Source organism: Fistularia commersonii, chromosome 2 (assembly GCF_037954325.1).
Source record: "Fistularia commersonii isolate RoL2024-O1a breed Wild chromosome 2, RoL_Fcom_v1.0, whole genome shotgun sequence".
Classification (NCBI taxonomy): Eukaryota; Metazoa; Chordata; class Actinopteri; order Syngnathiformes; family Fistulariidae; genus Fistularia; species Fistularia commersonii.
Genome location: NC_141285.1, coordinates 22,917,679 through 22,932,900, shown reverse-complemented (window position 1 = coordinate 22,932,900; position 15,222 = coordinate 22,917,679). Strand labels below are relative to the sequence as shown.

Here is a 15,222-nt window from a genome sequence, read left to right as displayed (position 1 = left end):
GCTCTACCAGCCGGCACCACGGTATGCTTGTCAGACAGGGAAATGATTCTGCTTTTCTACACATTGAAAGGTCGATATATATGAATTTCTACGTATGGAGGCAGATATACTGTGCATAAGAGGATTACTGAAGATCTGGGAAGAAAGAGGCTAAAGATGGAACTGCCAATCAGGAGTTCAAGGGAAAAACCGGTGAGGTGCTTTATGGGTGGTGGATAGGAAGAAACTTGGCTTGAGAGATGCAGCAGAGAGGGTTAGACGGGGGCAGGTGATTGGCTGAGGGCTAGATGGAGGCCGGTGATTGGCTGTGGCGATCCCTGAAGGGAACAGCTCAATGGTCAAAAAGAGGACATACTGAGGAAGTGTCACTGTAGGGCTCTGTCGAATTAGATGAAGTGCTAACTGCTATGTGACTTTTAAATTATAAATAATAATAACAATAATAGATAGATGTAATATTGTTATTATTATTATACCGTGTTTTCTGGACTATAAGCCGCTACTTTTTTCCTAGGTTTTGAACCATGTGGCGTATACAAAAGTGCGGCTATTCTGTGGATTTTTCTTCCGCCGCGAGGGGGCGGAAGTAGGATCCAAAATAAGATAAGACGTATAAATCAATGCAAAGAAGAATGGCAGAAAGAGCAGATAAAAAGCAGATAGAACACACACGACAAATTACTAACTGGTACTTATTTTCAAATCCTCGCCCCTTCATCATGGAAACCACAAGAAGAAGCTCGTATGATGCAAGTTTTAAGTTGAAGGCCATCGAGCTCGCTATCCACGAAGGTCATGCAATGCCAAAAGACATAAAAGCAGGTGGCCTGAACTTCAAAATGTCCTGGGACATTTCTTTTCAACATAGACATCTGCGGCTTATAGCCTGGTGCGGCTTGTATATATTTTTTTTACTTTTTTTTTTAAATAGAGCGGATGCGGCTTATTTACAAGTGCGCTCTATAGTCCAGAAAATACGGTAATTAAAAAAGCTTTATAAGGCCTAATATAAGAAGAGGGAAGCATGTTGCCTCTCAGAAGTTCAGGGTTGGAGAAAATGTATCAGCATACAATCACCCAAAGAGGGAAGGCTTATTTCTTTACTTCAGCCTGAGATGTTACCGGCACCCTCAGGTCACCAAATCCGACAAACACGCCCATTTTTGCGCCACCTAACGAGTACCTGACTTGGGAGCTTCTGGGCTTGAGAGCATTATGAGACTAGGACTGGACCAAACCGACCGTGGCATTGTCAACGCACGCAACGCCGCAGCCGGTCCTTTTTGAGCCGCTAATAAGTCGCCATGGGAATCAACGGATTAGACGAAACGAGGCCGTGGTTGAAATCGGAAGAGCCAAAAGGGGCCTTGGAAGTGCAAAATAAAGGCAAATTTTCTCCCCAAAATTGGAGCCTTTTCCAAAAAAAACAATTATGTCTTTCAAACCCAATGAATCAAGGCAGTAACATTAAGATCCTGATTGCTAGTAAGTCTCCGCTGTGTACAGTTTGATGACAGTTATGATTAGCGTTGAGCATGTTTTCAGGCGTGCATCTACAAAAAGCGCTCGAGCCTCTGATTAAAGCAAGGCGGAACATGTGGCAGGAATTAAAGAGTACATAAACAAAACAAAAAAGAAATAATTGAATGGAGAACTCTGGTCAGCAGAGAGTTGGAGTCAAAGGGCTAGCCGTCACAGCAAACGCAGAATAACGGGATGTGTTTTCACCAGATCTCTCCTGGAGGACATTTAGATTCTTTGCCCGAGTTCCTAGCGGGCGGTGATTTTGCCAGGCGTCCAACAATTTTATTTTTCTATGGATGTAAATTTACTATTCCAGTTATTAGCAGCTTACATTAGCTTTATGATGCCCCAAACGGTTGAGGCGGAAGGCCGCCAACATCGGTCCGTCTGATGTTTCAGCAACGCTAAGAAACATTTCTTTCCTCGTGTTGTGGGATACTGGGCTAAACGAGGCGATTATTTGCACAACAACCACCTGTCTCCACCACATATCGTCCACGTATGTCGATGATAGAATAATAACTTCTGTGGAAAGTCACCTGCTTGCCTGTTAGCCTTCCTCGACCGACCAGCTAGTTAGCTTAGCGTGACGCAGGGCAGCCTGAGGTATTGTCAGCAAACCTCCATGAGAAGACATCACATCAGAGACGGTCAGTATGAGCATTCTTTGACAGGCTACTCTACCGCTCACTGTGCTAAGCTAGCATTGTTTTAGGTGAATGCGCACGTGAACAGGCGGACGAACTGGTTGGGCAAGGAAATGGCAAGGGGATGAAAACGCGTAACGTAAGCGACTTAGCGCCGCCAAAATGTCTGTTTAATTGCAGGCTAACAATCCCGACTGTGCTAAGCTAACAGGCGGGAAGGCATTTGAAGCTTCAAACAGACCCTCTCCCTTCCTGTTGCTTGTGTTTGTCGAAATGCTTCGTTATTACAACTTCCTTTGGAGTTTAAGTATTTATTTTCATGCTTTGCTGAGATCGAAGTGCGATTCGTTCACGGTTACGATCTGTGTGTTTGTGTGTGTGTTCTCGCCACGTCTTCGCCTGGTTTGATAGTTCATAGTTCTCCAGAGGTGATAAAAGGCAAGAGGTAGAGGAGGTAAGAGGAAGAAGGGAGGAGATCGGTGAGGTGGAGGAGGGTGGAGCTTTTTATGGGCTGCCATGTTTGATGGATTCGGGCCTCGACTGAGGAGGCGAAATGAGGAGGAGGGAAGAAAGGTATATTTGCGACCTGTCAACACGCCGGGGATGGGAGGATGGAGAACGATGGAGGGGGGAGGGTGGTCTTTCACACCGCCTGGTGGTGAAGAAGAGGCGACCAGATGGCGGGAAGAAGGAGACAGAAGATGCCGTCTCTGACAGGATCGAACGGGACGGAGGACAAGGTGAACTTTCTTAGGTCTTCGGCCGAAGGGACAAGCAGGAAGGACAGACCCCGAAAAGCATACGTATGATAGTATAGGATGAGATATGAAGGGACAGGGGACGATGAGACAGGGCTTTGAAGGACAGGATGGGAGACGGGGAAACACAGAGGACAATCACAGGGTATGATGGGGTACCACGGGATAGGACATAATACGACCAGACAGTTCAGACACACCGGGATGTACATTCGGAAAGGCCTTGTCATAGAAGAAGACGGGATTGGACAAGATGGGGTGATGCAAAAGAGGGGGACGGAAAGGGCAGATAGGGTAAATTAAAATGTGATGGGGAAGGATAGGGCACATAGGGAATTGTAAAATAGGATGGGGAAGGGTAAGACACATAGGGTAAACTAAAACAGGATGGGGAAGGATAGGACAAGTAGGATAAACTAAAGTAGAATGGGGAAGGATAGGGCACATAGGGAATTGTAAAATAGTATGGGGAAGGATAAGACACATAGGGTTAACTAAAACAGGATGGGGAAGGATAGGACAAGTAGGATAAACTCAAGTAGGATGGGGAAGGATAGGACACATAGGGTTAACTAAAACAGGATGGGGAAGGATAGGACAAGTAGGATAAACTCAAGTAGGATGGGGAAGGATAGGACACATAAAGTAGTGTAAATTAGGATGGGGAGGGATGGGACACATGGGATAGTGTAAAATAGGATGGGGGAGGAGGGGACACGTAGAGTTTTGTAAAATAGGATGGGGAAGGTAAGGACACATGAGGAGGCATAAAATAGGATGGGGAAGGATAGGACAAGATATGGAATGTAAAATAAGATGGGATGGGATACACTAGGCCAAGACAGGGTATTGTAAAAAGGATGGGATTGGCAGGTCTTGTCTAGTCTAGAACAAACTAAAGGGTGGGGACGGGACATGATTGGCCAGAGTGCGACAGCAAACACCACTCTCCTAGCCATTGGTCAACAGTCACTGGAGACATCTGCCATTCCCCAGTAACCCAAGCGAACATATTTTATCCAAATTTGTCTAATTACAGCTATTATTTTCCAAACATTCTAGCAGGTTCTGTTTAATTTGTGGGAAATTATTGCTTCAGTTGATGTGTCAGCGGTCCGGAATCCCTGCCTCCCTCGCTGCCATTTGACTCTTACAGTGCAAATGTGCCTGAATGTCCAGTGATCAAATATCCAGGAGGTATCCCCATCCCGCCAAACACGAAGATTATCGGATTTTATACAGCCGGCCTTTAATAACATCCATCAGCTGTGTTTATTTACACTCAGACTGCTCCTGGTAATGATCTGATGGAACCACATTGAAATCTAATGATCATTAATCCTGACAGGGATAAATGTTACAGCCCTTCGTTTGCATCATGGCGAGAGCGAAGACAACCGTTTGTACTGTTTGGGGATCTGAGGTGATTAATGGAGGCGTTTAACGATGCTGTTCGACAACAACTTGCGCCCGGCCATCGGAGAGGCGTCATGTTCTAATGAGTTAATTTGCTCGACACCGTCAGCCGCCATATTAGACTGCTGGAATAATGAAAACATGAAAATTGAGCGAGTGCCGCCATTTGCTGTTTTTTTTTTGTTGTTTTCGCTCAACAAGCGCAATTGAGAAAAGTGTTACTATGGTTAGTAGCTATCAAGCGTTAGAGCAAAGCGCTTTCCTCTCCTCAGCCAATCATCTGCCTCCATCTAAACCCTAATACGTATACATATAAACACTAACAATAATTGCAGGCGATTAACTTATATTAATCATGATTAATACAACACCCATTCATCATTAATAGCCAACGCATTCATAACAATAAGTGCAGGGCGTGCAGTGTGAAAATAACTTAGATTAATCACGATTAATTCAACACGATTACTGGTAGTTTTTTTCGGCGGCGCACAAAAATGCACACAGGTGCTATTAAGTAATTAAAATGGATTAATTAGATTATCAGATTAATTATATCCACCATGGATTAACTTTTGATTAATCACGATATTTCTAATACTTTCAGCAGGAAATGCTTCAACAGCTACTTCCTTTCTCTCCATCAGCTCCTCTCATTGTGTTATTGTGCGTTCATGGCGTTAAAATATTTAATCAAATGAAATCCGCTGAGCAGTTAATCTGGATTAATTAACATTTAAACCAGTCGAAACTTTCACATCGATGGATTTGATTGAATTACCCTTGCTCTTTAGGCCTGGACAAATTGATTATACAGCAAGACATACTTGGGGGGGGGAGGGGAGTTAGTATTAAAGGTTGCCATAGTAACATAAAAATACTCAACTATTTGACCTACTTTTAACTATTTGAGATTTTTCAGAATACTGAAAAAACACTATCTCCCTGGAGATGCAACCAGCGCCGGCCCTCGTGCTGCTGCGGTCGGTACACACACACACACACACACACACACACACACACACACACACACACACACACACACACACGAAGCGTTGCGCCCCTAATTAATTTAATTTCCCCTGTTTCGGCGCATATAACGTCTTCATCAGCAACAGGTTTAATTGTTATATGATGTTGCGTAATAAAGCAATCGTGCACACACACACACACACACACACACACACACACACACACACATGCTCACAGAGGACGGACAGAGAGGACGCATAGGAAAGCAGGATGAGGGGGAGAGGACGCGGCTGTCACACGAAATCTGTCACTTTTATTCGCACTGCTATACAAATATGTGCCTATGTGTGTGTGTGAACATCTGTGAGGTCACATGTTAGAATGTAGGATTACGTGTGTGTGTGTGTGTGTGTGTGTGTTTTGGACACAGGGTCGTCACCCTCTGCGGGGCACGTGTGTTTTCAGCTGTTTCCCCCCTCAGCCTGGTTCCCTCCTCGCTGTGCATGTTCCATCGTGAGGATGGAGATCGCACCACCTTCTCCACCATCTCCTCCTCCTCCTCCTCCTCTTCCCACCTCCCACTTCCCTCAGTCTTCCAAAAGTAAAAGCTACGATATCACGGGCGGCGGCGGCTAAAAACTTCTGAATCAGGTTTATGGATGGAGGGAAAGAGGAGAGGGTTAGATGGAATACAGACCAGAAGAAGGAGAAGATCATGTTTCCTTCTGCCCACTTTTTTAGCGCAAACTTCACCACTCAACGCGATTATGCTCGATCTAATCTAATATAATCTCATTAAATGTACTCTAATAAAATATAATACAATTTCAGCAACAACAACAAAATCTGTTTTATTATATTTCATTTATTTTACAAGTTTATTTTAATGATTATTTGATCGTTTTAAGAATATAATTGCTGTCTTTAGGCATATTTTGCGCAGACATTTTTATTATTAGTTCATTTTATTTTCTGAGATTTTCATTAGAATCATCATCTTTCAGTACCTTGCAAAGTTTTCCTTTCTTTATTTAGTTTTAAAAGATTATTTGTTCTTGTCTGGGACACGGCGGGCGCTCGCTTTCTCCGAGAAGATCTCGCGATGCAACTCCACCTCCGGGTGTCTGCATCCGGAGGTGCACGTTTACGTTTGAGTTGCTCAACACACACGTTAGCAAAGCGGTTGGTCGGCGAGAGGCTGGAAACCTCAGGGTGAGGAGAACCTGCGGAGGAACCTCCACCTCAGCAGGAGGTCCATCAGCTCTAAAACACCAGGAGGTGCACGGCTATGAGTGAGTGCACATTCTCCATCCTCAAGAATACTGTGAAAATGATAATGCCTGAAATATAACAGAGAAAAATCTGACACACACACACACACACACACACACAGTAGGCCATAAAGATCGGTGCAGGGCTCATCTAACACACAGAGACCCACCATGCCAGCTCATAAAACACACACATTAGACACGCTGAGGCGCTGCAGCCACTAAACTGTGTGTTTGTGTGTGTGTGTGTGTGTGTGTGTGTGTGTGCGCGTTCCTATCCCAGAGGTGCATTTGATCTCCTGGCTGTGATTATATGATATCCACTTCTCATCTTTGATCCCCTCATCACTATAAACAGCACTGCTGCCTGGTAAACACACACCGCCATTAATGCACTGCCGTGTGTGTGTGTGTGTGTGTGTGTGTGTGTGTGTGTATGAGAGTGAGTGTGTGTGTGTGAGCACAGGCCAAACACAGAGACACAGGCACCGCTACTTTAAGTAGAATTTCAGAGGCTTAAATCCTCATCGGGTCTGAACGTGAAAACACTTTACACTGATTCACCTCATACACAGCACAAACACACACACACACACACACACACACACACACATACACACACACACACATACACACACACACATAAAATAAAAATGGAAATCCTTAACAATTTTAAGAAAATGCAAATCTATTACAGTATAGCATAGCATAGCATAGCATATCATAGCATATCATAGCATATCATAGCATAGTATGTTATACTGTGGTATAGTAGAGTATGCTAGTATGGTATAGTATGCTAGTTTTATAACATACTTTTACTGCAATTTAATATTTAGTCAGTTATTCATACTTCCTGTGCTGGTTTATTGGAGATTGCACTTATTTTTGCACATTTTGATATTTTTGGAGTCATAAAAACGCACTAATTCAACCGTTTCGTTGACATGCGATAAGAGTGATTTACCAAAAATATGTCAAAAAAAAAAACCATCGCTGATTGGGGAAAACAAACAAAAACGTATGCATTTGTTCGCAATGAAATGATGGAAAATCATTTGAAAAGATGAATAACATCCTTATTACTTTGGTATTATTAATGTGTTCTGATTCATAAACATGTTCAGCTGAGGTTTTCTTGGAGATTTTTTTCCAGAAGTCTCCGGAGGTTCCTTTACAGCGGCGGTCCGAGGAGGTGAACGCTTTTAACAAATGTCAGCAGAGAAGAAAAAAAAAAAAAAAGGATGACATTTTATCAGGAAAAAAAAAACACTATAGGAGGAAAAAAAGCAGAAAAATGTGTGTGTGTGTGTGTGTGTGTGTGTGTGTGGAGGGTGAAGCAGGTAGAGAAAGGAGAGGACAGGTGTGATTCCCACCACCCTTTTTTTTTTGTTCTGCAGCTCTCCGAGGAGAAGAGAAGGTTAAAAAAAAAAGGGCAGAGATCTGAAAAAGAGTCCGAATCCCCGACCAACAGGCTCCGCCCACCAGGCGGCAGCGGCGGCGGCGGCGGCAGCACCGTCTTCCTGGTAACCATGGCGTTGGGATCACGTGTATTTGAAAGTGAATCAAATTGAAGCGGGTTCGACGGTTCCCTGACGAGGCCTGTTGGTCGAGGATTCTGCGAGAACCCGACCGAGAAGGGCGGCGGCGGGCGGGATTAAGGGGCGGGGTTTGAGGGGGCGGGGTTCTCGACGCTGATTGGTTCTCACACCTGTCCATTCCGTCCCGCTCCGCCTCCACTGCGGGGTTTCGAGCAGGATGTAGAAGGAGGACTGCTTATTGTACTCCTCCCGGTCTAAGATCCTAACGCTTAGGGTCTTCCTGTATGGGACAAACACGTGACCACACACACACACACACACACACACACACACACACACGCACGCACACACACACACACATAGAGGGAGGCGGTGAATGCATGCGCGGCGGCACGAATGGACATGAGAGAGGAACGACAAAACGTCGGACGATGGAGAGGTGGATGTGGCGGGCAGCCCCGACGCATGTTCGTGCACCGACATGCGGCGATCATGGGAGGGTGGGAGAGTTGTGGGGTCACTGAGGGGTCAAAGGTCATGTTTTTTTTTTGTTTTTTTTTTCATCCAAGAGGCTCACCCCCTTTGCCGTCGTTGCTCTCCACCAGGCGAGGCTCCCCGATCTCTATGTAGAAGGTTTTGTTCTTCTCGTACTCCTCGTCGTCAATTACTCTCACGTTGATGGTTTTACTGAGGAGGAGGAGGAGGAGGAGGAGGAGAAGAAGGAGGAGAAGGAAGAAAAGTGAGGAAAAGTGCAGGCTGGAAACAAGAAGTAAACAGAAAAACAGGAGGAGCGTTTGAGCATCTCTTAGTTCGGGGGTGGGGGGGGTTGAGCGTCGCCATGGCGACAGGGAGTTAGCGTTTCCAGAAGAAGAGGGGATGCTCAGCCGGACCGACGCCGTCGCCACCTCCGATCGGTGACGACATCACGAGAAAACAGGACCGTCCTTTCGTTCCACCCGCGAAACACGACATCAGGCCTCACAGAGAGACGGTCAACCTCGTGCACGTGTCCTGTACAGGACTGTCTCAGAAAATTAGAATATTGTGATAAAGTTCTTTATCTTCTGTAATGCAATTACCAAAAACAAAAATGTCATTTGTTCTGGATTCATTTAAATCACTTGAAATATTGCAAGCTTTTTATCATTTTAATATTGCTGATTATGGCTTACATCTGAAGAAAACTCAAAAATCCTATCTCACAATATTAGGATATCATGAAAAAGTAATTTTTGTTTTTTTAATTGCATTACAGAAGCTAAAGAGCTTTATCACAATATTCTAATTTTCTGATGCAGTCGACCCCTGGACTCCGAACGCGCCGAATCACCAAGAAATTGACCTACGAGCAGTTTTCTATCAAATTTAGATTCAAGCTGCGACACACAAACAGAAAAACTCACAGGCTTTTTGCGTCGTTGCGTCGTGGCGTAGCCACAGTTGTGCGTGCTGCTACGCTGTTTACATCGTTCAGCGTTCTGTTCTCCTGTTATTACCCTTTTTGGTGCTTTTCTCAGTAAGTTAGCCTCATGCTAACGTGCTAGTGGTGTTATAAGAAGAAGTCAACCATCTGTTCGATCCTGAGGAACTAAGATGTGCTTAGACGGCTAATGTGGCAAAAGGAGCAACTATTTTAACGAAGGAAAGTGATTGTTAGCCTGAATGAATGACGGACAGCTAGCTGGAGATAGCATTAGCATTAGCAAGCGTCGCATATGCCTGAGGGCTTAGGTTATCTTTAATTCCTTTCTGCATATTTGCTACAAATAAACCCATAAATAGTTTCCAAAGAGTGCTGGATGTTTTTGAGGCTGGAAAACTGATGGATGGGGTTCACACTGGTTTCAACGGGAAACTTTGATTTGGTTTGCAGACATGCAAAGTCCAAGAACGTATTCAGTCGGTAAGCCGAGGTTCTACTGTATCACATGGTTCTTATCTAGCTTTCTAAAAGTCAACACCTCTGACTAGTTTCTTCATCAACACTGACAACTACTCCACAACTGACAAGGCCAAAATGTTCACGAACCAAATCAATATCGATATCTGCTGTATTCCCTCACTTGATCATAAATCACATGCAGACCTTCTCGTTCACATGGTCTCGGTTCTTGTTGTGGCATCTGGACTTGAATTTCTTCACTGGAAAACGTTTCATCCGAGAGGTTTCTTAAAGTCCCTCCTCCAAGAAGCCTCTCGGATGCCACATGAATCGTCTTCGAGTGAAGAAACTCAAGTCCAGTCGCCACGAGAAGAAGTCACCGTGATCCTCCACATTATATCCAGTTCATTGTTTATCTAATTGGCTTCTGTTATATTTGATGGGGGCGGCTGATATCTGAGGCCACAGAGCTATAAGAGCGAGACATGTTGTGTGTACTCTGTGTGCGCACGCGTGTGTGTTATTTGTGTGTGTGTGTGTTTGTCCATGTTTCCAGTCTGGAACAAACCCCATATTCTGATCCAAATCCACCACAGGCAATAACAAAGGCAGCTGAGAGAATACTCATAATCTGGCCTATAGGGCAGAAAGCTGGAACACACACACACACACACACACACACACATGCACGCATGCATGCACAGAGGATTATGTAAGTGTTTATCTCTGATCACAGACCCACAACCTGTTTTTGAAGAGTCATCATCTCTGTAGCATGACATCTGAATTCACGGCCTCTCCCATGTTTCTCAATGCGCTCGGGAGCTTTTCGCTGCGCTCGTTTCCATAGCGACATGGTTAACCCTCGCACCCTACGACGGGGTTCTGGTGAACACATTATTTTTTTCGCAGCCGTCACCGACCGAGAGACGAGGTTCAACCCGGATCGGCGGGTCACATGAACACGTATGGACGTTTAAAAACGTTCACTCATTCATTCCTATGTCAAATCACAAAATAAAATATTCACTCATTCATTTACACGTCATATATACATAAATAATTCACTCATGTAATTACATATCGTATTGACATAAACAATTCATGTATTCATTTACACATCAAATAGGCAAAAACAATTCACTCATTAATATATACGTCAAATAGATCTATATTCATTCATTTAGAGGTCAAATATCGACATACAAACATTCACTCATTCATTCAGATGTTATATATAGAGCACAATTGCACAATTCTGTACAGTAATTTATATCAATTATTATTACTAATATTATTATTATTACGATGATAATTTTATGTTATTTATTTATTTCAATTTTATTTATATAAGATATTATTTTTATATCATTTTTAATTTTTTAAATCTTTTTTTTTTTTTTAAATCATATTCTTTGATACTGCTACCCCTTGTGCCCCGCAATTGCCCCTCAGGGATAAATTAAGTTTGTTCTGATGCTAATGGGGACATAAATCATTCAGTCATTTAGACGTCATTTAAAGATATACAAGCATTCAGTCATTTGTTTAGATGTAATATAGACATAAGCAATGCCCCAGCGCCGCCCTCAAGTAGGTCATGAACGTCAAAAGAAAACTCTGTTGAGGTTAAGTCGACATTCATGACTCATGGGTTGCTGTGCACCGGGTTTATATTAGCATTACTTTGAAAAAACGTGTTTGCGGTCAAAGACGGTGACACTCAGCGGCGCGTGAATTAGCACAAAATGCTAACTAAAACAAAACAGGTGTCCGCCTTGGCTGCCGGCCAAGCGTTTAACTCCAACGCCGGCGCTGGCTCGGGCCCAGCGCGGCGCTCCCAGGGCGGCCCTCGGAAAAGGATTGAGCCTTTTAAGCGGCGGCTCTCCCGCAGACTCGCCTGGGGCGGCTCGTTCGCGGCGGGACGATCCACTCCAGGGATCGCGCCGGTATGTTTGTTTGAGGCGAATCTATTAGCGTATGATACGCTAACCGGAGGGGACTAACAGATGGGAGCTCAAACCGGTGACGTTTTGGGGTACGGGCCGGGGCGGAAGAACCAAAGGAGGAGCCAAGGGTCGGCTTCGGGACACGGCCTTATTTGGCTTGGTTGAAGTTAATCTCGTGGAAGCGTCTACTTTGCGACCGTTACCGACGTTCCCATGACAACGAAACACGTGTCGTAGTAACCCCTTGCTGGCTTACATCAGGGCCGGGTTGCACCCTTGTCCGATAAAGAGGCCGGGACTTGTTTTAAATGGTTTTGGGGACGAGGAGAACTTGAATATGAGACGCTCAATGTTTTCCACACATTCAGTCATCAAAACACTTCCACCGTTCTGCTACTGTTCTGCCACCTTTGCACAAAAACAAACAAAAAAACCCTGCTTTTCTCTCATGCCGTCAAATGTCATCTTTTTGCCTCACCGGCAGTTTGTATCTGCGTGCACTTTAAACCGTACTTTCTGCACTATTGAGCATACTTGAAGATAGCATTATGGAGAATATAGATATAGAATAAAGCTAAACCAGGGGTGTCAAACTTAGTTTTGGTCCAGGGGCCTCAAACGGCCTAATTTGATGTCAAGGGGGCCAGACCAGTAAAATCATTACCTAGAAGTAACACAACGTCCAAATTTTTCCTTTGTTTTTAGTGTAAAGGGGTCAAACAGGTAAATTATAAAGTGTTCATATCTAAGGAACTGTTCCTCTAAAATAATACATGATGAATTAATATTAAAAATGAATATTAAAACAAGAATTGATGAAATTACACCCTAAAAAAATTGTTGAGTTAAAAGAGGGAATCTTGTCACTGCGGGAAAATTTGCCACTCAATCAGAAAATTGATTGTTAGCATGTATAAGAGGAGGTAAAATGCTTACAAGGCTAGTCTGGTTATTAAATCAATCTTTTTAATTTTCCCATTTTTTTTATCGTTTTTGTGTTTTTTTTTATAGAAATAAGAAAAGAAAAAAATGTTTTAACAATGTCACTAGACGTTTTTTCATCAAAAAATCATTTTGTTTTCAAATTTTGAATTAAACAATACATTGCAAAGTTACTTTTTCCTTTATTCCTTGCCCTTTTCTTTTTTTTTTTTTTATTGAAACCCACAGTAATTAACCCCCTGATGCATCTGAGAAAAAACGCGACTCTGAGACCCCTGAGCTAAACAGTAACAAATAAATATATGTACATATGAAGGTTGCACAGGTGTCCACGTTGTAACATGATATATTTACACAGAAAGATGTTACACAGAAACATTTTTCAAGACATACGCAAATACGTGCTGGAAATTCTTTTTTCCGAACAGTGCCTGTAAAGCCGCCGATAAAAAAGATTAATGATAGAGAACCCAAGGAAAAGTCCTTCCATCTATTTTCTATCCCCGCTTTGTCCTACTCAAGCTGATCGCTATCTTTGTCTTCCTCCTGCGCACATTAAATTCTTCTTCTGGCATCAGAATTTCACGGTACTTTCATTGGTCCGATGTGACGAGGCTAAATGTTTTGTTAGCATGAAGCGCGTTAGCCCTGAAAAAAATCCATAAATTAGCCACATGTTGTTAAAGCTGCTCAAAGCGTGTGGAAAAAGTAGCGGCTAATAGTCCGGAATTTACGGTACAGTATACCCTTGTTTTTCACGGGGGTTACGTTCCAAAAAGAACCCGTGATAGGCAAAATCTGTGAAGTAGAAACCTTTATTTTTTCTTACAATTATTATACAATTAAATACTCTCTTATACATCGCTGCTGTCGTCCTTATGTTATTTTCTTCCTTCTTTATGGAACGAATGGAAGATTCATTCATTCCGTAACGCCGACCTACAGCCGCATAGCTTTTACCTTCCCTTAGCATGTCCAGAAGTTTAACTTTATCTGCCATAGATAGCATCTTCCGCTGCCTTTTGGGCCCTGCAAGGTGCTTTTGTCGCTCCAGGGCGTTTTGTCAACATTGTGGGTTTTAGAGAAACTTGAAATTGCAAGAGAATTTGCACGTACGTCATGTAAATTTAGCAAGCTGTTTTACGTATGTGTACATATTAAACTGCAACGTTATTGGTAGAGAAGGTAGAGAAGAAGCGGAGTGACCGTTTAGCCAATCAGAATGCAGAACACAATGCACGATGCAAATCCGTGAAGTAGCGAAACCGTGAAAAGTAAACCGTGTCATAGTGAGGGATCACTGTACTTTGTACCTTATAGTTTAATGTTTAACGTAACAGTGTACTTTAATGTTAATTTGTACTCTGTTATTATCATTAATTGTAAATTTTATATTAATTTCTCTGTATGTCCAGCGCATGCAGAGAATTCAGCAATGGGTTGACTTTATCCTGCGCTAAATGTAGCGGGGATGCTTCAGGCTAACCCAGCTGTGATTGGCCGACAGGCGGGTCAAGCCGGACCAATCACAGGGCCTCATACAGAGACCCTCACCCTCTCATTCAAAGGTCACATCCAGACAAACATCCATTGACACACCTGGAGGATTCAGGGTCTCCACCGAACCTCCTGCATGTGTTTAGACGGTTTGAGGAACCATACATGGAGGTGATCGCCGTGCTACATGTAGCTACGCGTAGCTACGTGCTAACCGGTGGCATCCCCGCCGAACATCTCGCTCGGGGGAAAACCTCTCAGGGTCGCGCCGAATCGCTCTTTTCGCAGAAGGTGATATAACTCCCGGTGTATTTGTGACACGGCGATTAATCACCGCTTTGAGACGACGGGGTAGCGGAACTCCTTGTTTTTTCTTCTGGTTTCCCATGTCTGGAACGGTGACTGCTAGAAGCTGGCAGACGAAGCGCTCTGGAAAAACACACACACTCGCGCAGCCGCGCCGGCGAACACACACATACCCAGACGAAGCATCAGCTCAGATATATTTCATCCGCAATCGCTCGCAGATCTGCACCTCTCCCATCCGCTTCACACACAGCTATTTATCAACACACACACACACACAGAAAATTACGGGAACACGCTTCCTTCCACGTGACAAACACGCCGGCTGTCCAGGTTGCCTTGGCAACGCAATGTTTGGGCAACCAACAGGGGTGGGGAAGATTGCTTCCAGACCAATGATGTGTGTGTGTGCGTGCGTCCCAACAAGTGAATGTGTTTGAGAAAGAGAACGATCGCGTACCACCCACGCACACACACACACACACACACGCAGAAGTACGTGTGTGTGTGTGTGTGT

The 15,222-nt window shown here is 43.8% G+C and overlaps 1 protein-coding gene across 2 annotated transcripts in view; it reads right to left on the bottom strand.

Annotated features, from left to right (window-relative positions):
- Positions 1-15,222, bottom strand: part of slc8a1b (solute carrier family 8 member 1b) — a 117,054-nt gene that overhangs the window by 26,036 nt on the left and 75,796 nt on the right. The window contains exon 5 of one of the 2 annotated variants that reach the window (XM_086173587.1): positions 8,300-8,409. In XM_086173587.1, the coding sequence (XP_086029713.1) occupies positions 8,300-8,409 (110 nt within the window). Of the gene's footprint in view, positions 1-8,299; positions 8,410-8,706; positions 8,817-15,222 lie in introns of both variants that reach the window. The other variant, XM_086173596.1, reaches the window with a different exon arrangement.